At 33.3% G+C, this 27,843-nt stretch overlaps 1 protein-coding gene across 1 annotated transcript in view; it reads right to left on the reverse strand.

Annotated features, from left to right (window-relative positions):
* Positions 1-27,843, reverse strand: part of LOC124539462 (zwei Ig domain protein zig-8-like) — an 84,731-nt gene that overhangs the window by 27,363 nt on the left and 29,525 nt on the right. Inside the window, exons 2-3 of the mRNA XM_047116857.1 lie at positions 8,234-8,367; positions 263-340 (exon numbers count right to left, since the gene is read on the reverse strand). Coding sequence (XP_046972813.1) covers positions 263-340; positions 8,234-8,367 — 212 coding nt within the window. The remainder of the gene's footprint in view (positions 1-262; positions 341-8,233; positions 8,368-27,843) is intronic.

Raw genomic sequence — 27,843 nt, forward strand, 5'->3', positions numbered from 1 at the left:
AATATGGAATTACTATCCGATATTCGTAGCTGCATTATCGGCAAATGAGTCAGTGTTAGCTACCTACTTATGCGTCGTAGATGGATAGTTATGTACCAAACAAATATAACCAAGTGTTACTTATCTATTTGAAACATCAATTGAGGTTCACTTCGTTCTGCCATTACACTTCAACCATATAATATGACAGATTTAACTTATAGAAAAATATCGTTTTAAATTAGCCGTTCTGCTAATTAATAACAATAGTTCATTCACTTACTTGAAATCTTTGATCCGATGTATACGTTAAGATTCCAGCTGTCAATATATGAAGATCTCTTTTCCTTATCCACGAGACCTGTAACAAATATATAAGAATATACATTATGTATTATCGTGTCTAAATCGTGAATCCGATGGAATGTCCCATCCGAAACATTTAGATATACTGTTCTCTTTTCTAATTTTTTGACTATTCGTAACCTACGTTGCCCATAATACTCATTTTACCTGAGACACTCTGGTTGTCCTTTCCTTCTTTTTCTTTCCTTTCCGGTTCCTCTGGGAAACCTATATGTGTCTTATTTCAACGAAATACTGTAACCCCTATGGAATAGCGTGGTGGAATACGCTCCTAACCTTCTTCTCGAAGTAGGCCTGAGCCCAGCAGTGGGAAAATTACAGGCTGACACTGTACTGTACTACTGTACTGTTATACTTCAGTAATCGCCCGCAATGTAAGTCTTTTCCAACCATGTTTGACCATTAATATTGCGTCATATTTTCGTGTAATAAATTTTCTGTCTGCGGTATAATCTTCCGGCTAATGACCCTTCTTTCAATGCTACTAAGTAGAGCGTGAACTCCTACCTACTTACGTGCTGGGTGAATGAATTGAGGCGTTTATTATACTAATGTTATGTGTTTTCAAATGTGTAATTAGTTTAATGCTCTTAAGCCTCTTTCAAAGTCTTGAATAGCGATATGATTGTTTTTCTTCATACTTTCATAACAAAATACTTGAAATTATTGGCCAATGATTTCTATATCGGTTTTTTTTCTGAAATTATCAAATATCTGCGAATTCATGCGTCAAGTGTATACAGCAGTGGAAAATATAGTCTCTTACTGTTTCTAACAAATCTTTATAAATTTAATATTAATAATTACTACTATATATATAGATAGTTTTAATTGTATTCAGAAACAAAATTCAAGTATATTTCGTTACTGTTTATTATAAAATTAATAAACTTTAATATGCTCATAAAAACTGTATCAACACACTTGAATCCACAGATTTAAAGTATGAAAACCGAGTGTGTAATCATTTTTATACCTACGGTGACGTCACACTAGCCATATTTAAATATAGAACCAAATACATTTAAAATTAATTAAAGATACTTTAGCAACAAAATGACTTACCGATATTAGGATATTATTATTTTTTTTTTTTTTTTATGGTATAGGTTGGCGGACGAGCATATGGGCCACCTGATGGTAAGTCACCATCACCCATAGACAATGACGCTGTGAGAAATATTAACTATTCCGTACATCGTCACTGCGCCACTAACCTTGGGAACTAAGATTTTATGTCCCTTGTGCCTGTAGTTACACTGGCTCACTCACCCTTCAAACCGGAACACAACAATACTGACTACTGTTATTTGGCGGTTGAATAACTGATGAGTGGGTAGTACCTACCCAGACGGGCTCGCACAAAGCCCTACCACCAAGTAAAGTATTATACAAACACAAACAAAACTAGTACTTATTATCAAGTGCATAGCATACATTTTGGGTATGTTTAATTGGTTGGTTTGTGATATCTAGAAATTTAATTTACAGGATTATAGAAAATGCCAAAAGTGTGACGTAGACCAGTTACTAGGGAGTGGCGGCTTAATAAACGAGATGGTTTGTCTCGCTAAGTTAAAGAAACCAGACCAATAGTCCAATGAATAGGAAAATATTATTGGACTAACTCAAGTTACTCTTTTCAAACATCAAATGATATAACCTAAATAATAATAATGCTTCACAATCATTTAAATTACAAAATAAATTTCATTTAAGTTGGTTCATGATAGTTTTAATAAGTTATTGGTTTAATAACATGTTTATATTATTAAAGTCTATGCATATAATAACAGTATAGGCGTCGTTAACATCCTTTGTTATGGCAATTTACATAAGCTGTTGGGTCAAACGTTGGACCAATCAAAGCACTAAACATCTCCAATTTAATTCAATAGTACTATTTGAAATCAAAAATTTAAAAGAGTTCGATATTTAAAAATAGTGCGCAATATGAGTTGATATTGTGAAATACAATTTTGATTATATTTTTTGTAATAGCGTATTACTTGTAATAAAATATCTAAAGAGTTCGATATTTAAAAATATCTATTGCGCAATAAATGAGTTTATATATATTTTTATAGGCATTTGAAAATAGAATGTCATATCGAAGTACACTATTCTTATTTATCAAGCAATAAAACGTCTACTTATTATATCGAAATGGTACACAGACAAAAGAGAATCGTTGAACACTCTCCGAAATCAATTTCAATGCGCTTATAAACAATGTCAATACAACCCTTTGTGGAACAAAGAAGCATATTTCGTATTCCAGATCATATTTGGAAACGGGCAACTTTAAGCGAACTTATATTTTTTATCGCTCGACTATAGTTTGATATAATGTTTATTTAGGATGATAAATTTACCCTTGTCATTTTCGTTTTTTATAACTATGTCTATATAATATAAGAGAAAGTTTCAGTAGAACCTCTATGTATTCTACGTTTTCATAATTATGTAACGTACATAAGCTGACAGATAAATTAAATTCAAATATCTATTTCTATCGTCAATGTATTTTTGTATACGACGACCTCCGTGGTCGAGTGGTGTGTACACCGGTTGTCATGGGAATGCCACTCCGAGGTCCCGGGTTCGATTCCCGGCCGAGTCGATATAGATTATCATTAGTTTTTTATGTCGTCTTGGGTCTGGGTATTTGTAGTACCGTCATTACTCTTGATTTTCCATAACACAAGTGCGTTAGCTACTTACATTGGGATCAGAGTAATGTATGTGATTTTGTCTCATATTTATTTATTTATATCATATCTCTCATATTGATATTCGAAGTAAATCCAACCTCTGGTTTGAATAAGACTCGAAGGAAACTCACGCAATTTTTTATCACGCTATATAAATGCTTACAATAAAAATAAAAATAGATAAATCATTGACTTGAAAAGATTCTTTCTTTTTTCATAAATAATAGATTTTTATAATCTATATGAAATGATAAAATAAAAGTCAGATTTGACTTTTGATAGATACGTTTGTTAAACTATACACTTTTGAGATAAAGTGTTATATGTTAAGTGAGCTGTTTGTTAGATTGAAACGGTACGAAAAAAGTGATTCCATAATTCTTATGAATGAGAATAAGAAAACATTTATTCAGGACAAACAAACACTGCAGACGTAAAGTAAACATAATTGTCCGAAAAAAAAAAACATAAAAAAATCTTAAAGTTCTTCTCCTCCTGCCCTTATCCCAATTTTACTTGGGATGCGTGCAGCTTGTCTTCTCCTTCCATACTTCTTCGTCAGACATCATCTCACAAGTAACAATTCATTCTAACCATATCTTCTTTCACACAAAAAAATAATAATAAAAAATATTTTTTTGTTTGAATAAAGAGCTTAATGTTAAGAAAATAAAAATTTTAACAAAAAGAAAAACCGACTTCAAACAAAACACTCTTTTAAAACAAATGAATATGCACGAAAAAGTAATAAAAATAATTGCGTATTCAACATATTTTTTAGAGTCTTCCTAAGTTAAATGAAATGAAAAATATTAGACTACTTAAAATTCGATTAACGAGTATATCATGTAGTTATAGTTATTGGTATATTTGGAGCCGAGCAGATAGTGTGATTCAAGGGGAAGGTTTGTGTTTATAATACATGAACAATATAGTAAAGAAACACTGATAATTTTAGAAGTTTGCGATGTGATGTCGTAAATACACAAATTCTGTAGTATATTTAGTATCAGTATTGCACCCGTGCGAAGCCGGGGTGGGTAGCTAGTTGATTATAATATTCGACTATGATAATTACATAAACATAACCACATTACGGAAGGTGACTCAAATATCCAAATAACCTATAAATAAAAGATTCGACCGAGTATCGCTAACGTGCTCCTCAGAATTGTTCCGTTCCCTTCCGTTCCGTTACTTTGTCATGGATCCTGTGCTCAGAACCTTACCAAACTTTCACCAAATTACCCTTGAAGTATATATTTTATAATAAAAAAAGAATTATCAAAATTGGTTAACGTGGTTTTCAGTTATTCACCTATTTGTCGCGCATATACATAATGCAAATTTAAGACTTATGTCGTTTTCACATGGATACCATCATCGGAAAAAAAAATAAAAAAAATGGGACCCCACGGGAAGCACTACCTTTCAAACAAAAAAAAAATTATCAAAATCGGTCCACCCAGTGAAAAGTTATGAGGTAACAAACATAAAAAAAAAAAAAAAAAAAAAATACAGACGAATTGATAACCTCCTCCTTTTGGAAGTCGGTTGAAAAACAACGATGTATCCTGATGAGGTGTACCATTCATATTGAACTAGTAATCGCTTGCGGTTTTGTTCGCGTTTTAGGGTGCTGGTTGTCATGTGTCAGGTAAGAAAGTAGCCTATGTCCTTTCTTGGAGTTCAAGTTTGCTTCATACAGAAGTTCATCATATTCGGTTCAGCGGTTTGGTCGTGAAAGAGTCACAGACAGACAGACAGACAGAGTTACTTTCATATAAGCATGGATTAAGTATCGTTTGATAGATTTAATTATACTCATATATATACTCTTTTCAACCGACTTCCAAAAGGAGGAGGTTATCAATTCGTCTGTATTTTTTTTTTTTTTTATGTTTGTTACCTCATAACTTTTCACTGGGTGGACCGATTTTGATAATTTTTTTTTTGTTTGAAAGGTAGTGCTTCCCGTGGGGTCCCATTTTTTTTATTTTTTTTTCCGATGATGGTATCCATGTGAAAACGACATAAGTCTTAAATTTGCATTATGTATATGCGCGACAAATAGGTGAATAACTGAAAATCACGTTAACCAATTTTGATAATTCTTTTTTTATTATAAAATATATACTTCAAGGGTAATTTGGTGAAAGTTTGGTAAGGTTCTGAGCACAGGATCCATGACAAAGTAACGGAACGGAAGGGAACGGAACAATTCTGAGGAGCACGTTAGCGATACTCGGTCGAATCTTTTATTTATAGGTTATTTGGATATTTGAGTCACCTTCCGTAATGTGGTTATGTTTATGTAATTATCATAGTCGAATATTATAATCAACTAGCTACCCACCCCGGCTTCGCACGGGTGCAATACTGATACTAAATATACTACAGAATTTGTTTATATACGACATCACATCGCAAACTTCTAAAATTATCAGTGTTTCTTTACTATATTGTTCATGTATTATATACACAAACCTTCCCCTTGAATCACACTATCTTTTAAAAAAAACCGCATCAAAATCCGTTGCGTAGATTTAAAGATAGGGACAGAGAAAGCGACTTTGTTTTATAATATGTAGTGATGGAACTCCTATACGGCTCGCAGTTAGGGTGCGATATGGGGCAGAATTTCTTACTATCTTTAATCAAATTTTGTGTATGTGATGTGATGTCATATGATGTACGAAATATAGTTGGTCTTTTTCAAAGTTTTTTTGCTTAGTTCGATTACAGCTCTTTCGAGGGATCCTTGTAGTTTACGCCGCGTGACGTATTAAATCCGCATTTTCGAAAGTCTATTTTTGCTTTATTCGCAAGTTTCCTTTGAAATTGTCCTCGAAGTAGTTTCTGACTCATATAAACGGAACGCTTAATCTATCCTTATTAAAAAAAATTAGTTAGTCAACATCAGCTTCACTTAAAATCAAAAAATAAATAAAATTTTAACAAAAAGAAAAACCGACTTCAAACAAAACACTATTTTAAAACAAATGAATATGCACGAAAAAGTAATAAAAATAATTGCGTATTCAACATATTTTTTAGAGTCTTCCTAAGTTAAATGAAATGAAAAATATTAGACTAATTAAAAGTCGATTAACGATTATATCATGTAGTTATAATTATTGTTATGTTTGGAGTCGGTGTCAGCCAATAAAACCCTACAGTATATCTATCAAAAAACAATAATAATAATACGAGAATACTTTAACAAATATGTTTTTTACAAATTACCTTTTACACAATAATGTACTGGATCAATCAAGGGGCTCGTATCGCTTCTTTCTTTTGATTGTTGGGGCAAGGGCACCGTGGCTGACACCGGCTCCAAATATACCAATAACTATGACTACATGATATAATCGTTAATCGACTTTTAAGTAGTCTAATATTTTTCATTTCATTTAACTTAGGAAGACTCTAAAAAATATGTTGAATACGCAATTATTTTTATTACTTTTTCGTGCATATTCATTTGTTTTAAAATAGTGTTTTGTTTGAAGTCGGTTTTTCTTTTTGTTAAAATTTTATTTATTTTTTGATTTTAAGTGAAGCTGATGTTGACTAACTAATTTTTTTTAATAAGGATAGATTAAGCGTTCCGTTTATATGAGTCAGAAACTACTTCGAGGACAATTTCAAAGGAAAATTAAAATTGTTTAAAAACGGTGTTTGTTGATGGTTGTTCTCAGTATAGTACTCCAATTAAGAATATTTTGATATGATGTTTTTTTTATTATGAATAATTTGTCGTGAAATGAGCTTGAATAGAGGTGATCAAACTTCATCAAATCCGGTTCAGCGGTTTGGTCGTGAAAGAGTGACAGACAGACAGACACACAGAGTTACTTTCACATTTATAATATTAGTATACATTAGACCCTTCGTCGATTTTCAATGGTAACCTTTGAAACTAACTTGCAAGTTTAGCCTGGGGTTTAACTCGAAATTTATAAAACTTTACGTACACAAACCGTCACCCCCTTGTATCCCCTCGAGGGGTGAATTAAAAGATGTAATATGTCCCGCAGACTCAAACTATTTCCATAACAAATTATATCTGAATCGTTCAGCGCTAAAGCGGGAAGAGGAAATAGCTGACGGAGGTACTTTCGAATTTATAATATTAGTATAAATAAAAATAATGATATTCATAATATAATTCTATACACTTAAAATAAGCAGGGTAAGAGAGTAAGGTAATATGCAGGGTTGGATTACGTACTTATTCAGGTTATCAATGTTTTTAATAAATCTTGGGTATATAAATATTAACAAATAAACACAAAACAAATAAAAAAAACAGTAACAGCCTGTTTTACTCCCTTTCCCTTCAAGGAAAACGTTAGAACGTATTCCAACACATTGTTAAAATGTGGATTGGTGGATTTACATGAGACAGAACTTTGTTGAAATTAGACACATGTAGATATGCTCATAATGATATATCATAAATTAAGCACATGAAAATTCAGTGGTTCTTGCCTAGGCTTCAAACCGCATCGGTAAAGATGCACAGGTTCTAACAACTAGGCCATCATATCTCAAATATAAAAGTTATTTTTGGAAGGTCAAGTAAATATTAATATAACATTAGGAATATATCAAATTTAGTTTCCAGCCTACTGAATTATTTTGGTACATTTCACCGGACCGAAGTAGTCAAATCAATACTTAGTTAATAATAAACAGATTCCGTTCACATTTGTCGGCCTCTTTAATTACATAGGCAATGCTATTAGTATTCAAATTATTTATTTTCATAGCACATACGAGCACAATTATATCTACAAGTAGTAAAGTTAAGAATAGTTTTAATGCTACCAATAAAATCGATCTATTTTTCTATTCATAATATTCCTTTGTTAAACAATCGTATTTATATTTTGCTATTGTAACCCTGTGACTTATTTGTTGAGTTAAAACTGTACAATACATTTCTATAACGCTATATTACAATAAAAACATATTACAACATATGTATGCAAACTGTTTATTTTGTAATATTGAATATAATAGAAAAAATCTATACAGAAAGATATTTAATAACTTTTCTATAACTCGACTTGGGGCTTGAACCCAGGACCTTAGGATTGGCAGTGTTATAAGTAAATCACTAAGTGATTAACATATGGAAATATAATGTGTCATCAGAAACTCACCGCCTTGTCACCGAGCTGTTCAACCCTGCAGTGCAGGAAGGCGGTCTGTCCGACCACCGTCGTCACATTTCTGGGGACATTGTACTCGAAGTATGGAAACGAGCCGACGCTATCTTCACCGTAATGTGCGGTGCCTGTAACAAAAAAACACACTTCTATTCATTACGAAACAAGATCAAATCTAATGACTATCGATTTCATGAGTCATTCCAAATGTTGTGGCCTAAGTTACTCCTTACCGTATGGTCCAGCCGTTTCAGAGATAAGGCGGAACTAATAGACAGTCAGACAGATAGACAAAAAAAATAAATTGGTGTATGCGGCTATGTATGTATATACCGTATATATTTAGTAAAAAGAGATTATATTAATAAAACAAACCGTTTAATTTGGATTTGATACAGACAAATATACATATATAAAAAGTATTTACATAATATTACGTTATTAATCGTAATTCCTTTACGAAAACATGAATTATATAAATGTATACAAAATTAAATATTTTTTGGTGATGGTTCTTTCAAGGTCATATCATACATTATATATATGTATATATATATATATATATATATACAATGCAGACCATTAAATTTCAGAATGAGATTTAAAAAGATTCGAATCATATAGCTCCTACATAAATCGAATAAACATGCTGCGTTTAAATTTGAAATTATTCCTAATCTTTGCAATAAAACATATCTATTATCTTCTTAGGGAGCTTCATCACTGAAGATCGTGCTTGTCCAAAAATGCTTTCAACGATATGTCGACTAGCTTCTTCCACACCGATCTGTCCTCATCTAGTCTCGGGGAAGTCGGACTTTCGAAGAAGACTTTTGTATTACAGAAGAACAGCATATTTGTACATTTGCACATGTGTGTTGACAGCAAAAAGAACTAACAAATATATTCTCGACCAATCAAAGATTACTACTATAACAACCACAGCCTGTAAATTTCCTACTGCTGAGCAAAGGCCCCCTCATACTTTGAGGAGAAGTTTTGGAACATATTCCACCACCCTATTCCAATGCGGCAGAATTTATATGAAATTAGACACGTGCAGGTATTCTTGTTTTAGTCCACCGTTGAGTACGAGATGAATTAAAAACACAAATTAAGCACATGGATATTCAGTGGTGCTTGTCTGGGTTTGAACCCGTATTCATCGGTTAAGATGCACGCGTTCTAACCACTGGGACATCTCGTCTATATGCACTGTATGCTACAAACGACTTCGAAGATAGTTTTGGTCATATTATCCAGAGACAACAGTCTGGATTAACTGGTTGTAGTATGGAAAAATCTATTAGATGAGTATATAAATTAGTATATAAATAGTACTTATTTGAGATTATATTGTATTCGAAGCGAAATATACCAAACCGGATGTTATCACAACGAAACGAACGGAACGTTAAATAAAAATAATATAACTAAACTATAATATGATATGTCTCAGAAAATTCTAGAGACAATTTTATCAGAGAAAACGTATTTGCTGTAGATAATTGATTTTACGTTGAAATCAAATATCTTCATTCTTAAATATATCTTACTCTCGATATACTTATGCCTTAAGGGCTTTATGTTGGTTGCTAGGGCGGGCAAACCTATCTGGGGAGGTACCATAAACTTATTAGATATAAGGTGTTGCACATGGCTTTGGTTGCGTTTTTGGGATTGGTCGTCATGTGTTGGGCAAAAAAATACATAGGTCCTTTCTTGGAGTTCAAGTTTGCTTCATACCAAATTTAATCAAAATCGATTCAGCGGTTTGGTAGTTTCCAAGAAGTCTAAGGTATACATCATCATTATATATAGTGACACGATTTCATTCCAGATGGTTTCGTAGCCATGCCTTGTCATGTACAACTGTATTGTTTTTGTCTATAAGGTCTCGTAATCATCTCGAATATCTCAAAAAAACTGATAAAGTAAATAGTAAAAAAATAAAGTAATACTGAATACAAATAGTATACAAACTCAAACCTTATTCATCTTCATATTCTGAGATATAGTTTTAGTTATTAAATATTACGTTCAAATACGTTGTTGTATATTAATAGTTAATACATACATATATAATAGTGTCAATAGCGCAATAGTTTACGGGCTGTATAGCGATGTATAAAGTCACAGGATCGATCCTGACCCTTTGGGCTCTTGTCCCCTTCCTAACACAAATGATAAGCTTAAGAGGAGGGGTAAATAGGAATATTAGTTATACCTCAATTAATTTGGGTCATTGTTACTATATTATATTTTCACACGTAATAAAGGGTTTCATCCGTAAATGTATTTTATGTACAATTTTTGAGAAGGAGTTCAGTATTATAATTATCAAAACATGTTTTATTAAGAATTCTATGTTTATAGCAGCTCTTTGTTATTTAACTTTATCTCAATATATGAGCTATATAATATATATTATACAATTTGACACATTTATGTCAAATAGTGTTTAAGCTATGAGGGGTTCAAACACGAGCCATTTGGATGGGTCCAAAATTCTATGGTGCTGGTGCTACTGACCAGTTCCGTTACCTGAACTTGGCTGACACTCTACCGCGTGTCTGTAGACCAGTATTTTGTTATATATTAAAAATTGATACATATCAATTGACTTAGTATAAACAGATCGCTGAGCATAATAACACAGTGACGTGTTCATGTGTATTAAATTATATTATATAACATGTTAAAGACCCATGTCATAGAAAATGTCAATAAAGCTTTTGTTTAAACATAATGTATTCCCTTTTTAAAACAGCCCATAATTCATACTTTGAACAATGATTAAGGCAACGTAACTCCGGTAATACATAAATAACGCGACAAAGTAGCAATGTGGGTAAATCTGAAAATAAATTTCCGTACGTGTTTACAAACCTTTTACAGGGCAATGTTTTTGAAATTCTGTTTGTAACTGGGCCCAAATAGAATGGCAAATGACACAATTAGCTTAAACAAAGGTGAGTTGATTAAGAAATTATTCCGGACTGCGAAAGCATCTGAGCTCTAATGTGGATTTTGGCAGAATAACCTTAATATTAAGGGGTACGAGAACCTTTTTTACGTTGGATTGATGGTAGAAATTTTGGATCTGGCAAATTAGGGTTGTGCGGATTATTTTCGATGTTGAATTATGAGCTCTTACAGTTAAATTCGAATAATATAGATAATTATCGAACTATCTAACGCGATTTGGAGAAATTTTTTTTTGCAAAATAAAAAATATTTATTAGATGAAGTTTTAAAATTTCATCGCGGTCTACTCATTCAAATACATATTAGTAATTATTGTAGTATAAAATGAACTATAGAGAAGTATAAAACAGATAATTTGAAGCAGTACTCATAATAAACAAACTAGTTGGTCTTTCTCGAAACTTCACGTTTCTTCAATTGTTTTTATAGTTTTCGTACCTTTTTTCTGTCTATAATATTTTTTTTATTAAATTGTTTTCAATTTAGTAAATTGCAATCAGGTCGCTTCTTTAATTTTCTGCACAAAAATGACTGGGACTTTTCTAATCGAGACCAAAACCAATTTATTAAGTGCAGCTATCGTCCTATAATCATTGGCATAAAAATCGGCTTACCCTATTAATATATGTGTAAGATTCCCTTACATAACAAATTAAGCAAGATAAATTATGAAGGGAAAAATTGTCACCTAAAATTAAATGAGTTTTCGGAAACACGTTTGCAAATTACATTCGAATGTAATTTGATATTTGCAACAATGCAACAGGTAAAGCAATCAGTACGACTGAGGCAACAATTATCTAGTTGTGGCTGACACGGACGAGTTATAAAAAAAACAATAAGACTACAGATTGCATCATAAACAATTGTAGTTGTAGTAGTAGTAGTAGTAACAGCCTATAAATTACCCACTGCTGATATAAACCCTCCTCTTCCATTAAGGAGAGGGTTTGGAACATATTCCACCGCGCTGTTCCAATACGGGTTCGTGGAATGCACATGTGCCAGAATTTCGATGAAATTAGACACATGAAGGCTTCCTCACGATGTTTTCCTTCACCGCCGAGTACGAGATGAATTATAAACACAAATATATTACCACCACCGCTATATATTATATAGTGGTGCTTGCCTGGGTTTGAACCCGCAATTAGCGGTTAAGATGCACGCGTTCTAACCACTGGGCCATCTCAGATCATAAACATAAACAATTGACTCTATGCAAATCGCTATCTTATTTTATTTAGATACACGATGATACATACCTACATAGATTACACAAACAATAAAAAAAAATCAATTTTAAAAAAAGGAAACCTCAAAGGCTTGAGATAAACAAATTATTTAAAATAATACGTCTGTTTGTGTCCCGTGAGCATTGTGCCTTACACACATGTAAAGAAAATGATGCATATTAGACTATGATAATTAAGATTTGATTTTTTTGTATCCTGGTCACTCTTACACCCTTTTTTAAGTATTATGTAATACCCAGCAAGACTCACAGATAACATCGAAACTAGTCTTTTTTATATGAAAAATTCGCTCTGGCCTAATCGTGGAATAATAACCGGCCGCTTTTACTAAACATTTGATATAAAAATTTAAATTATTGTCTGGTATAGCAATTATTGTATTTATACTTGAAAATAATTAAAACTAAATAAAAATGAAATATAATGTATTTTAGCTATTAAAAAAATGTAACATTTTTTTATTGTGTAGGTTGGCGGACGAACATATGGGCCACCTGATGGTAAGTGGTCACCATCACCATAGACAATGACGCTGTGAGAAATATTAACTATTCCTTACATCGTCAATGTGCCACCAACCTTGGGAACAAATATGTTATGTCCCTTGTGCCTGTAGTTACACTGGCTCACTCACCCTTCAAACCGGGACATAACAATACTGAGTACTGTTATTTGGCGGAAGAATAACTGATGAGTAGATGTTACCTACCCAGATGGGTAGGTTGTGCTAGACAAAGCCCTACCACCAAGGATTTATTCGTTAAAATATGAGTTAGGTAGCTTGCTAAATGCGTAGTACTTTCTTAATAGTATACGCACAATGTCAGTAATGATGACGCAACTAGGATACACTCGGAGCTCCAACGTGCTTAAATTAGGCTTGAATACATTTGAATGTATTTCACCGTAGAGCATACAAAATTAGTTGCTCACAGAAATAAATTGTTCAAGAAATGACGATTCGTGCCTTTAGAAAATCTGAAAATTGTGAATTCGGTATTGCTTGAAACATTTCAAACCCATGCAGATTTCCTGAAGATACTTTTTTTGCTGTTGAAATCTTGCTTTTTCGAGTCTAGCTGCACTTAAGTCCTTTGAATTTGCAGAATATGACTCATTACGTCACTTCTTTCTTGACACGATTGCAAAATGTTCATTTAGGTCTTGCGACTGACATCAAAGGATAAACGTATATTTTTGCAAATTTCTTCTCGTTTGAGGAACTTTCTACGACTGAATTCTTCAAAAACGTTTAATTACGTATTAATTGACGACCTCTACGGTCAAGTAGTGTGTACAGTGTACACCGGTTTTCATGGGTGCGCCACTCCGCGGTCCCGGGTTCGATTCCCGGGCGAGTCGATGCAGAAAATTCATTAGTTTTCTATGTTGTCTTGGTTCTGGGTGTTTGTGGTACCGTCGTTACTTCTGATTTTCCATAACAGAAGTGCTTTAGCTACTTACATTGGGATCATAGTAATGTATGTGATGTTGTCCAATATTTATTTTATTAATAATACAGTTCAAGAAAACTTATATTTTATCAGTATAAGTTATTCTACGAATAGAATCTCCAATAATATACAAGCGCCGTAAATGTATATCATTGGTGATTACTAAATTTTGGCAAATAGGTCTCTGTAAGCTTCTCTATATTCAGAGAATCAAATGTATCAAATGTTGGAACATTTACTGATGCAATAAAAATATCACGTTATGACATTTGCATTTAAATTATCAAACACATAATTCACGAGTTCCTATAAATAAATAAGAGATATTACTCGTCGTTGTTCACGATTTGCGTAAATAATTCAAACTTATCTGGTTCAAAGTTGCTCAATGTTTTGTGTGTATCGCTCTCATTACTAAATGAACAAAACTAACTTTGTTTACCACATCCAACTTTGTGACATCAGCCCTTTTAATGTACGTACCGTCATTTAACTAAATTGCTTGCCTTAAATCGCGTGGTTCACATCTCATTCACCCAGTTTTTACGATTCCAGAGGTGTTTTAAATGGCGAACTCGAATATAATGGGTATCATTTCAGGAATTAGTCCTATATTGTTGCTTTTGTTACAATTTATTATTGTAATGCTATTTTGTTTCACTATTTTTTATACATATTCTGGATAATCATTATGTTTAAAAGTGTAATGAATTATTGATCTCCAAAAAGGTTACTTAGGAAATTTCGAACATTTTTATTTTTATGTTGGCGGCTGGATTAAGTGTCCATCTGATGGTAAGTGGTTACCGTTGCCTATAGACAATAGCTCTGTTATAAATATTATATTTATAGGGTTCAAACTGTGAGTCGTATCAGTGATCGAAAAATTTGAGACAGTCCCAAGTTTGGATAGCACGTTAAACAGTTTATCTTCTCTTTGAACTGTTTGGGTTGTGTCAAATTTTAAGGTCCAACAATTTATGAAAGTTTTGTAATAGAGAATGCATGTGTGTGTCTACTTACACAAGTGCATAATAACATAGACTTCATAGAAGGCTAATCATCCATTTACATGAATAGCCGTGGCTGAAATCGTTTAAGAGAACATCATTATCTATACTCACTAATAAAAATCTTGCCAGCGCGATTCAGAAATGTGAAATTTCTAAGTATCTGATTAAAATACGTACTTAAACAAGTTCTACAGCTATTATCTTACAAACTTTGTTGTTCTAAAGTGTAATTGTTTGTTATTTTATTCGAAATAATATTTCGAGTTACAAACAAAATTATTACAAGTAATACAGTACCATTAATTATCTCGAATAATTTTAAAATTATTTGTATTCCTTTTGAATTAAATTCTTCGTCTTATTCTTTAAGGATAATTAGGTTGTTTGAAAGGAGACGTTACTACAAAAGGAAAGATACATTCTGAGCTAATAAATAGACGATAAATGTATGTTATAGAAATATATCTCTTACGTCAATTATATTTACTTTATTCATATATTAATGGAGAGAGTTTAACGTTTTATTGTTATTATTTCCTAAGAGACGTGATGGGTTATTGGTTTAAACGAGTGTGTTTGAATCAATGATTGCGGGTTCAAACGTAGGCAAATTCCACTGTATGAAACTTGCATATTTTGTGTATCCGCCAACCCGCATTGAAACACAGAAGCGGTGTAGTAGCTCCAATCCTTCTCCACGAAAGAAGAGGAGGCATTAGTTAAGCCGTAGATAATTTACTGGCTTTTATAATTTTTTTTTAGGCGTAACAAAAACAAATATGACCATATCATAGTTGTCGCAGAACCGAAAACCGTTGGGGAAAAGACGTTCTAGAGTGGAGACCGCGTCTCGGCAAATGTTGTGTAGGACGTTCTCAGGCACGGTGGAGTGACGATTTACGCAAGGCGGCAGGCAGGAGCTGGATGCGAGTAGCCGGAGAAACACAACAGTAGCGTGCACTTGGAGAGGCCTATGTCCAGCAGTGGACGGGTACGGGCTGATGATGATGATGAAGAAAAAATAAGGTTTGTTCATTTAATAATTAGCCTATCCTTACTATTTGATCCTACGAAAAATAAAAATATTCGAAAAGTATAAACTATGCAAGAAAAAGGGAAAAATAACTTAGAGTTTGTATTAAAAGGTTTTATATGATAAACTATTTGACAGTGCCAACTCCTTGTAGAAGTATAAACTTTTTTTGTACATTTCGTTACCATATATTATCCCTTAAGGTGGCATCGAACCGGAAGCATTCACATATATTACAATGGGTTAGATTTGAAAATTAGGTAAGTGATCGAGAAGATTTGAAGAACGGTTTAATACTAGTAATTAAATAAATACCAAAAAGAATCAGCAATAAGTCAAAAAGGTCACTAATATCCAATAGATAATAATTTTATCGACCTATTCAGGCTTTAGTGGTGTGCAATTAATAAAAAAACATTAATAGTTATTAATATATGTATGTATTGTATTTTATATACAGTATGTTATTTATTCGCTTTTTAAAATGAAGTAACAGCGTGTAAATTTCCCACTGCTGGGTTAAGTTTCCTCTTCCATTAAGGAGAGGGTTTAGAACATATTCCACCACGCTGTTCCCATGCGGGTTGGTGGAATGCACATGTGGCAGAATTTCGATGAAATTAGACACATGCAGCTTTCCTCACGATGTTGTCTTTCACCGCCGAGCACAAGATGAATTATAAAAACAAATTAAGCACATATATATAGTGGTGCTTGCCTGGATTTGAACCCGCAATCATCGGTTAAGATGCACACGTTCTAACCACTGGGCCAACTGTTCCCCTTTCCGTTTCGTTTATTTTACTGTCAGTCCTCTACCCAAAGTTTACTTCGAAGAGACCGCTGTTATAGCGATAAGTCTGCCATTTGACCTCATATTACTTTTGCTTCAATCCAGATGTTAAATATAGTTTCAGTATTGGTACTACCTTGGTGTACTCGATCAAAGTACATTACCACGTATTTTATTTACTAGACTATATCAACTTACAGAATAAATAAAGCTTTTAAAAGTGTATTATATTCATATTCTTTACAAAACAACAAAGAGAACAACATAGAACATAATAAATATATGAACAATGGAAAAATTCTCAAATGTTCAAAATTCTATTCCAAGTTAAAACCAATTTTGAAATGAAACCTTAAGTACTAATAACTTAACAAAATAAAATATAATTTATTGTTGTTGTTGACTTTGTAAAATGCATACAAGGGTGTCTGTATACATCTACATATTTTGGTTTTTCTATTGTTAGTTATTCTACGAGATAGGGATATGCTTAATTTCGGGTCATTTTGACCCCAGTCTAAGAGATCTCACGATGAGTCAGATACACACACACTGACATACAGACACACACACACAGAATTTGTATTGTATTGTGGTATTTGGTTTATATATATAAACAGATTAACCTTAATATATAATATCAAAAAAAAAAAGTTAAATGTACAAAAAGTTTCATTATGGCAGCGATATTAAGGTTTTGAGATAAGCCTTAATTTTAGCTTTTAGTGAGTCTATTTCGTGTAATACAAGCATATTAAACGTATAACATTGTAGGTTAAATTTGAAACAAGTATTATGAAAGTTTAAATCTGCATTACGATGTTACGTTAAAACTAAATAGCGTTTTGGGTAATGGAGCCTTCAAAAATAAAATATAATAGAAAACATCGTTTGGTATAGTTGATAGAAGCTTATAACATTTGTTGATCCTGATATCCCGAGTAACCAAACTAATGGCGGAAAATTATTGGAATTATCTCGAAACTTTTTTTTATTGTTGTGTTAATCAATTTTGTGTCTTATTTAGTTGCAGAGAGGTAGAGTTTTGTGCGAAACACTTATTGCATTTTTCATACAGAGCATAAATAAAATGAGTACAGTTGGATATTATAGGCATTAGGAAATGGATACATCTAAATTTCATGTGATCGGCTTGTGTATTCAAGCTAAGCAAGCCCAGCAATGGGCAACCACAGCCTCTTATATATAGTGATAATGTCAAAGACTTGATACATAAGTATTACTTACCGAGGACCATTTTTTAATACCCCTCCCTTTAATTATTAAAATACATTCTACCGCCAAATAAAAGTACTTAGTATTGTTATGTTCCAGTGTTGTGTGAGTGGGCCAGTTTAACAACAGGCACAAGGGACATGACATCTTAGCTCCCTAGATTTTTGGAATGGTTAATATTTCTTACAGTGGCAATGTCTATAGACGGTGGTGACCACTTACCGTCAGGTGGCCCATATGCTCTTCCAACCTTTAGCATGAAAAAAATTCAGACGAGTAACTTATGTAATAGGGACAGCAAAAACATAATAAATATCATTATATTTGTAAACACACACTGATAATGTAACGTGGGTTCTGCCTTCGTGAGTAAACAGATCTATATATAGAAAATTGCACATATTATTTATTTATATTTAAGTAATAGATCAAATAGGATAACGAGTACATTTATTTACTTTACTCTGTATATGTATAATTTGGTACTCTTTTGTTTTATTACTGGATCCTCGAATATAATGAATGAATGAATGTAATAACACTAGGTAGCGAAAAAAGGATAGGGAGATGAATAATGGGAAAATATAAACGGTTGATGAATAATTTTGAAAATAGAACGCTTACTGTCATTTTCTATTTTTTTTTAAAGAATGCTAGCAACTCCCCAAATTAATTATGAAGTTACTTATATTTCATTCACCTCCTTTAAGGCTCGTCACTTGTGTTTGTAGTGGGTACGACAATAGCCCAAGGGGTCAGGATCGATCCTGGGACTTTCACATCGATCGGCGACCCGTAAACCATTACGCTATTGACGTATGAAGTTATTTATTATATGCTTATAAAGCCGACATGGCCCAGTGGTTAGAACACGTGCATCTTATGTGAATCACGAACACCTATGATTGCAGGTTCAAACCCAGACAAGTACCGCTGAATATTCATGCGGCGGTAAAGGGAAATATCGCGAGGAAATCTGCATGTGTCTAATTTCTTCTGCTACATGTGTATTCCACAGACCGGTATTGAAACAGCGTGGTGGAATATGTTCCAAACCCTTTCATTAAAGGGAGAGGAGGCCCAGCAGTGGGAAATTTACAGGCTGCTGTTGTTTGTTGTTGTATACTTATACAAAATATTTTATTTATATGTTTGCTTTATTAAATAACATTTCAAAATGTATGTCTTGAATCAGTTATTTGAGGATGCAGAAAGATTTTTTAAATGCAATTTAATTTAGTTGGATTATTACAAAAAGCTGATATATGAATAAATAATTATTAAGCTTATTCGCTAACAAAATCAACATTATAATATTCATTTGAAATAATTCACAAACATGTATTTTTAATACTGACTGTGTAAATATCGTTCTATTTGAATTAAGCGTGGGAACCTATATTAATTTCGTACCTGTAATTTCGGAATAGCGGATATTTTATATATTGAATGTAATATATGACGCAAATATAGATAGACCCTCCTCAACTAAATAACAAGCTGAAATTGGGTGTGACAGTTTCTGGATGAAGCTTAGTTTCAAGGGATTAATGTTAATACTTTCCAAATACAAGGTCACGTGGCAATAAAAAATTGTATAATAATAATAGAAAATATAGGACAACATGACATACTCTGATCCCAATGTAAGTAGCTAAAGCACTCGTGCAATGGAAAATCAGAAGTAACCACGGTACCATCAACACCCAGACCCAAGACATTATAGAAAACTAATGAACTTTTTCTACATCGACTCGGCCGGGAATCGGACCCGGGGAGTTGGAGCGGCATACTCATGAAAACCAGTGTACACACTACTCCACCACGGAGGTTGTCAAATAATCGTATAAATTATCATGTTTTAAAAACAAAAGAATTGTATGATTATACGTGTCGGTGACCAATACAATTGTAACGTAAAAGTGCTTAAGTAAGGAAACCTACATATATATCGATATTGCGTACAAAACATAGTAACTTCTAGTGGACTTGGTTTATATACAGTTTTGCTCCCTGAAGAACGATAATAAAATTAACTGTATTATAAATTTATAGTTCCGATTGCGATGTACGTTATATCGTACCAATATTATAAATGCGAAAGTTTGTGAAAATGAATGTAAGTATTTTTGTTGCTCTCTCACGAAAAACTACTTAGCGGATTTGGATGAAATTTCACAGTAATATAGGTCATTAGAATAATATATCGACTAAAATTTATAATGATTTTATGTTATTTGGTCATTATATACCGATACATATTAATTACCCGTTCGAAGCTGAGGCGTGTCGCTAGTCTGTAATAAAAGTTTTTAATCTTACCTGACGTTTTTAATGAAAAGCACAACGTTGTATTAGTTGATTATCAGACATTACTTGACAAAGTAAATTGTCTTAAATAACATCTCACGTTCAAATGTGTTTAGACTAATCACAGATCATGTAAACATTTTGTAATCTGACGACGACCTCCGTGGTCGAGTAGCCACTCCAAGGTCACGGGTTCTATTCCCGGTCGAGTCGACATAGAAAATTTATTAGTTTTCTATGTTTTCTTGAGTCTGGGTGTTTGTGGTACCGTCGTTACTTCTGATTTTCCATAACACAAGTGCTTAAGCTGCTTACATTGGCATCAGATTAATGAATGTAATGTTGTCCAATATTTATAAAATGTATAATCTCGATTAAAATACATATGAATCTTGAATTGAAGTAGAGCTAAGAATCTCACAGAGAGGTACAAACATATTGTCATAAAAAATAAAATTGTAATAAAATAAAATATCACGAAAGCGATATATATAAAAACACTCAATATCAAACAAAACATTCAAAGTGATCGCTATTCGATAAGTGATTCATTTATACAAACTATTTTGTTTTTCTTCTCTGTTAGAAGATATTCAAGGTAAAGGAATGGTAATTTGAAATGCTTTTCTTGTTTTTCAGTTACGGTTCATTTGCTTTTAGCGTTTTATTTCTTTTGTTGGTGTCTAGTCTTCATTCTGCTGCTACGCTTTGTTAGAAATTTCCTTCGGATTCTTGAATCTACTAAGATTTATTTTAAAACAAATATTAAATAGATGGAAGGAATGCTTTAGAAACTCCTTGATGGATTACGCTCCGTTGCATGTCAAGTTTTAAATAAACAAATGCGCAGAAAAAACATCTTTGTTATCATAATTGGCTGTTTCAAATGCACGAGAAATATATAAAATATAAAATAAATATAGGGTGTTTTTAATATCATTGCTGCCGAACGTAGGCAGCTCCTGGTCTGGTAAATTGAACAATACCTATTATTGCGGGCAATCATGTCAGAGAAGCTCTGTAGGGAATTGGCATGGAAGGCCGTAACCTCCTCCGGTGAGACCGTTGCAGCCAGGGTTAACAAGTAGTTTTGTACGCACTAGAGTGCAGTATGGAAAGCCGAAATTACTTTCAAGCCTAGAGGAGACCAGTGACAAACCACGAGGCCAGCACGGAAAGGATTGTGGGTGTATCATACCAATACGATCTCACAGCTTCCATCCCAAATGGGCCATTTTAATGGTATTAGTGGGTAACAATGCCACATCATCCAGTTCCATTGAGTAATCTGACCTCTGAAGGTTTTGACTCGGTAAAAAAATGAAAAACCATACACAGTGGGTGAAAATTTTCATTAATATTGAAACAGCATTTTGAATCCCCTCTTCCGGATATAAGCTGGGTTGGGTCATACGCAAAATCAGGCACATAAGCCGTTCATATAAGCGTTGAAACCGTCTAAGAATTTCCACTTTAGTCAAAGGAATAACACTTTCGTTTTAAAACTAAGCGGTTTAGAGACAGGTCAAGTGAGTTCGTGCGGCTTCTAAGCCAGTTACATTAATAACGATACATTACGTTCATAAGTCGGGCGTTGAAGGTGAAGGAAATGTCTTTTATAATATTTACGAGATCTTCTCTAAATCCCGTTATTTTGATTCGTAAAATATTTTGTTATGTTGGTGCTAAAATCTTTATGTCACAATTTTGCGATATACAAACTCCTTGGATTTGTTCTTTTACATTACTTACTACATATTATAAAATAAAGTCCCCGGCTGCGTTTGTCTGTCTTTATGTCCGTAAAAACTCCAAAACGGATTTTCATGCGGTTTTCATCAATAGACAGAGAAATTCATACGGAAGGTTTAAGTATATAATTAATTAAAGTTTTTATGTAAATAAGTTGAAATAGAACGACAATTGTTAAACACAGAAAATAAGGTAATATATAAAAAAAAGGAAAAGGTAAACATATTTTAAATTACGTCCATCCGGACTAAGCTAGGACGGCCCGCTAGTTAGATAGTACATTTAAATAAACATACTTCTTATCAGGCCATATATTTGGAGGATTTATTTATCTTATTAAATGTCAATTAAAAAGTGCTTGTAATTGGTCCAAATAGGTCACATATTGTCTTAGTATTTTAGAAGCTATCATTACATGGCAAAAAACAAAATAGCCTAACGCTGTCTATCCTTATGTATGCTTAGATCTATCAAATAACGCAACTGATTTTGATGCGGTTTTTTTAATAGATATAGTGATTCGAGATGAAAGTTTTGTATATAATACATGGACAATATAGTTAATATACAAGAAAAATACTGTAGTATATTTACTATCAGCATTGCAGCCTTGCGAAGCCTGACGGGTCGCTAGTTTTAAATATACGACAAAACTAAAATAAACATTATTATATTTTCGGCGGTCGCCATAAAATTCACCCCAATCGCCAAGTTTTCGCTTTGTATCGACAGTCTCGTCGCATTTTGATGCGACCATCGATCAATCATCCCTACATCAAATTTCATGTGATGTATGTAAAATAAAACATACATAGATATATATGTAACTCAAACTATTTTTTAGGTCGAATAACTTTTTGGTCAACACTTATGTACTATACTTATACTACCCGGGTTCAACCGTGTGCAATGTTGATACTAAATATACTATAGATTTTTTCTTGTTACTTTAATATATGGTTCACGTATTAGGTATATACAAAAACTTTCTCTTTTAATCATTCTATCTTTTAAAAAAACCGCATCAAAATTTGTTGCGTTATAAAGATGTAGGCAGATACATACAGCGACAAATATAGACAGACACCCTGTCTGTCTATATGCGACTTTGTTTTATACTATATAGTGATAATGATATAAATTTTGGTATAAAATAAAATAAAATAATAATAATAAAATAAAATAAATTTTGGTATGGAATAAAATAAAACGTAGATACATCTACGATTACGATTTTATTTTATTCTAGAATCATTCAGACACAAAATAATGTCCAGAATGTATTTTGTCCACAGCTACCAACCAGACAATTGTACAAGAGACTCCAGTGCTTTCTCTGTCCCCGTAATCTTATAATCCGATCGGAAGACAATCTCATACGACCGGAAAGAGTTCCGAAGGACTCAGGATTATCCTTATAAGCTTACTATTTTTTTCTTTTTATTTATGTAGCATTCTTTTTTTAAAATATCCCAAATTTATCCGTGTGGGAACTCTGTTTGGGATTCATATCAGAGGTATCAACTGTATGAATTTGTTTTTGATCAAAAGTAACATTAATGGTATTTGATTTGGTCGGGGTCGGTCGCTAGTATAAGATATATGGTATAATATATATGTATGATATCTATTTTAAAAATAAGGAGCTGAAATGGCTCAGTGGTTAGAACGCGTGCATCTTAACCGATGATTGCGGGTTCAAACAAGGGAAGGACCACTATATATATGTGTGCTTAATTTTTGTTTATAATTTATCTTGTGCTCGGCGGTAAATGAAAACATCGTGAGGAAACCTACATGTGTTCAATTTCATCGAAATTCTGCCACATGTGCATTCCACCAACCCCTCTCCTTAATGGAAGAGGAGGCCTTATCCCAGCAGTGGGAAATTTACAGGCTGTTATTTTAATATTTTAAATATATTTGTATAAGAAGTTAAACCAAGACTTTTAAATTGAACTAAAGTAATAAAAAGGTACGATTAATACTTGAATATTAACTATTACTTTTCTCTATTTCTATCTACATTAATCTATATTTATTTAATCATGTTTTAAAACATTTAAAACACTGGAGAGCAGATAATATCAAAATATCATATTGTACGTCGTTATAGTTACTTGCAATTATTCGGTATAGGTTTCATTTTTATTTTCCGGATAGTATTTATTTTCGTTTTTTGTTATAAAAATACAAAATAATAAAAAAAAATATTATTGAAAATGATTACAAAAAAAATTTAAACATAAAATATTTTAATTAAAAAATATCGTAATTTAATGATGAAGTACTTCACTGATTTTTTTCCTACTGTAAAACTAGTCATTACTAATATATAATAATACTAATTTTAAAATGAAATTCATGTATAGCTAAGGGGTATACAATAAATATTTTGTAAAATTTAAACCGTTTTCAAAATTAAAAACAGCTAGTGAACTATAAAAAATACATACCTATAAAATAACTACGCCGATTTTATTAAAACTTACACTGTACCCTAAGTTGAAGTGTACCTAACTTTAATTAAAAATGATCATCACAATACTTTTAGTTTGCGAGAAATTTGTATACAAACATACTCTTACTAAATTAAGCACACGTGCTCGAAAGCCTAATGGATCATATTAAAAAATAATTAAATTCTTTCAATGTTACATACATACACATCGAACAGATAACCTCCCTTTTTAGAAGTCGTTTCATAAAGCCTTAACTTTTTCAACAAACTAAATCATGACACGTTCACGATTAACCTTTCAAGTGGAAGAGGTATGATATTCACTTTGAATATGAAACAAGCACCTAAACTTTAGCAATAAACTTCGGAGTACGAGTACGTAATGTAAGTTACCGAGAGCCATATCACTGTATCACAGTTTTAAAGCAAGTGTTTTTAATATGCACGTGTTATTAAGTTTGAGTACAGAGACGGTATACTCTCATGAATTTAAATTCAGTAATTTACAAAAGGAGCTGAGGTGGGCATGTGATGAGAACTTCAGAAATGTTCAGTCCATTGAGGCTACATACTTAATTTACGTTTATAGTTTAGAAGAGTATTATAAGAAAACCGCAATGTATCACAAATTCTGTCACATGTATTACATCACGCGTGGTTGAATAAGTTCAAGATACGTGGGATTCTTTGGAGCTAAGGGATAATTGCTGTTTATTTCAGGCAAGCAAAGGGTGCAACTATATGGATTGGTCACCAGGTATTACGAACATTGGCTCTGTAAAAGTATTATCTATTCATTGCTTCACCAATATATTACAAATTTCAGGAACTAAGATGCTATGACCCTTGTTTCTGTAGTTACATTGGCTCACTCAACCTCTAAACGGGAACACCAATAAGCATTGCTGCTTAATAGAATAGGCGGTACGTACCCATCCACGCTTTCATATCGCCATATAACGCCCAATAACCACATTGATATTTGTTCTACAAGATAGTAATTAAAAACTGTACATGTTATGAAACAAAGACCCCCGGCCGCGTCTGTCTGTACGTTCACGATAAACTGCAAAACTACTGAACTGATTTTCATACGGTTTTCCCTAATAGAGAGAAGGACCCATAAGGAAGGGTTAGGTGGACTATAATTTATTAAGGTTTTTGCACAAATATTTTGAAATAGAACGACATTTGTTAAACACGTTGGTATATATATATTGTATATATACCAATTCAATTAAATAAAAGCTCTTTATTACTTATAATATTACATACGTAAATTTAATGACGACTTTAAATGAAATACAATTTTACGATTTTAATACGAATTAATAAAAAGAGAAATGTTAAATATAAATAAAAAAGTAAAATATTTTTTCCTCCCCCGTAACATATGACAAAATGAGATTTTCGGGTGAAGAATAAAATATAATATACTACGCGGAAGATGAAAATTTTTAATATTTGAACAAGACCTACAAAAATTTAATAAACTTCTCATATATTTTTTTTTTGGTTAGTGAGGGCATGAAATGCTTCATGAATTATAAAATACTAGTAGTCGCCCGCGGCTCCTATCGCATTTTAGGGTAGTGGTTGTCATGTGTCAGGCAAAAAGGTAGCCTTTGTCCTTTTTTGGAGTTGGAATTTTGCTTGATACAGAATTTCCTCCAATTCTCTTCAGCAGTTTGGTCGTGAAATACCGACAGACAGACAGATATATTTTTACATTTATAATACTAATAATAATAATAGGTATAGATTTATCATTAGTATTTAATACTCATCAAATTTAACGAGCACTAATTAGTTTTTACGTTTAGTTGAAATTAAAATTATCAATTTTGTTTTAGATTTAGTCAATTCAACTCAGCAAACGAACCAAAAGAGAATTAAGAATTTGCAGATCGTTTCCAATATTACGCCATGTTTAAACCTGTCAATTATCGCCCTTAGGCCACACCTTTAGATAAGAACGTGAAGCAATCACGATGCTGTAAATAATTTCGAATGCAATATGTTTACCAACTCCATATTATTGTTATTTTTAGTTTAACGTACATAATGACCGAAATGGCCCAGTGGTTATAACGCGTGCATCTTAACCGATGATTACGGGCTCAAACCTAGGCAAGCACCGCTAACAGTGGAGGTGATCCGTCCCCACTTGAATCGCTGGGTCGAGAGGAAGCGCGGCACACTGTTGTACAGAATGACGCAGATACTTACCGGACACGGATGCTTCGGTAAGTACCTGCACGGGATAGCGTATACAGCGATACGGGGTGTGGTACGCCAGTGGATACGGCGTACTACACCCTGTACGAGTGTGCTGCGTGGGGCCCCAGAGGCACACCCTTGCGGCCACTATGGGCGGAGACCTCTCGCTGCCGAGCATCATCAACGCCATACTCGATAGCGAGATGTGCTGGCAGAGATGCGCTCCTTCTGCGAAAGTGTCATGTCGCAGAAGGAAGCCGTGGAGCGGGAGCGGGAAGAGAATGCCGCCGCTTACTCGCTCCGCAGAAGACGACCGGGAAGGAGGAAAAGGCGCTACGCGCACCTTCTCCCCCCGCCTCAATAGGCGCCGCAGGGACCAGGGGGGGGTCCAAGTACTTCGGGAATCCCCCCGTAGGTGTTGGAGGCTCGCATAGGTGGGCCGACCGCCAGGGCGTCACGGTAGCATGCGTAAGCGATCCCGTGGCGTCCATCGAAAGACGGAGAGGGTACCGCTGGTTTTTAGTGGGTAAACCCGGCGTACTTTGGCGCAATCGGCGTCTAGGGCTCTGGGGAGTACCACGGCCCGCCCCCCCCACTTTCCATAACGTGGGGGAAGTGCGTAATGCGTATTTCCAGAGAGAAAAAAAAAACGGCAAGCACCGCTGAATATTCATTTGCTTAATTTGTGTTTATAATTCATCTCGTTCTCAGCGGTGAAGGAAAAAATCGTGAAACCTGCATGTGTCTAATTTCATAGAAATTCTGCCACATATGAATTCCTCCATACTGCATGGGAACATCATAGTGCAATATGTTCCAAACCTTCTCCTCAAGGGGAGAGGACGCCTTAACCCAGCAGTGGGAAATTTACAGGCTGTTGTTGTACATAAAATGTTGTACAATAATAAGAAAATTAATCAGCGCTTAAATACCTTCGATTCAATGACTCACAATAATATATTTTTTCACATTAAAAAATCCAACAGTTTAAAAAATTGTTGTATCCTCACAACAATTTTAAACTGTTTTGTTCAACGCATGACTTTCACTGCATTAAAATCAATTTAGTATTTTGTAAGAAACTAATT

Source organism: Vanessa cardui, chromosome 22 (genome assembly GCF_905220365.1).
Source record: "Vanessa cardui chromosome 22, ilVanCard2.1, whole genome shotgun sequence".
Taxonomy (NCBI): Eukaryota; Metazoa; Arthropoda; class Insecta; order Lepidoptera; family Nymphalidae; genus Vanessa; species Vanessa cardui.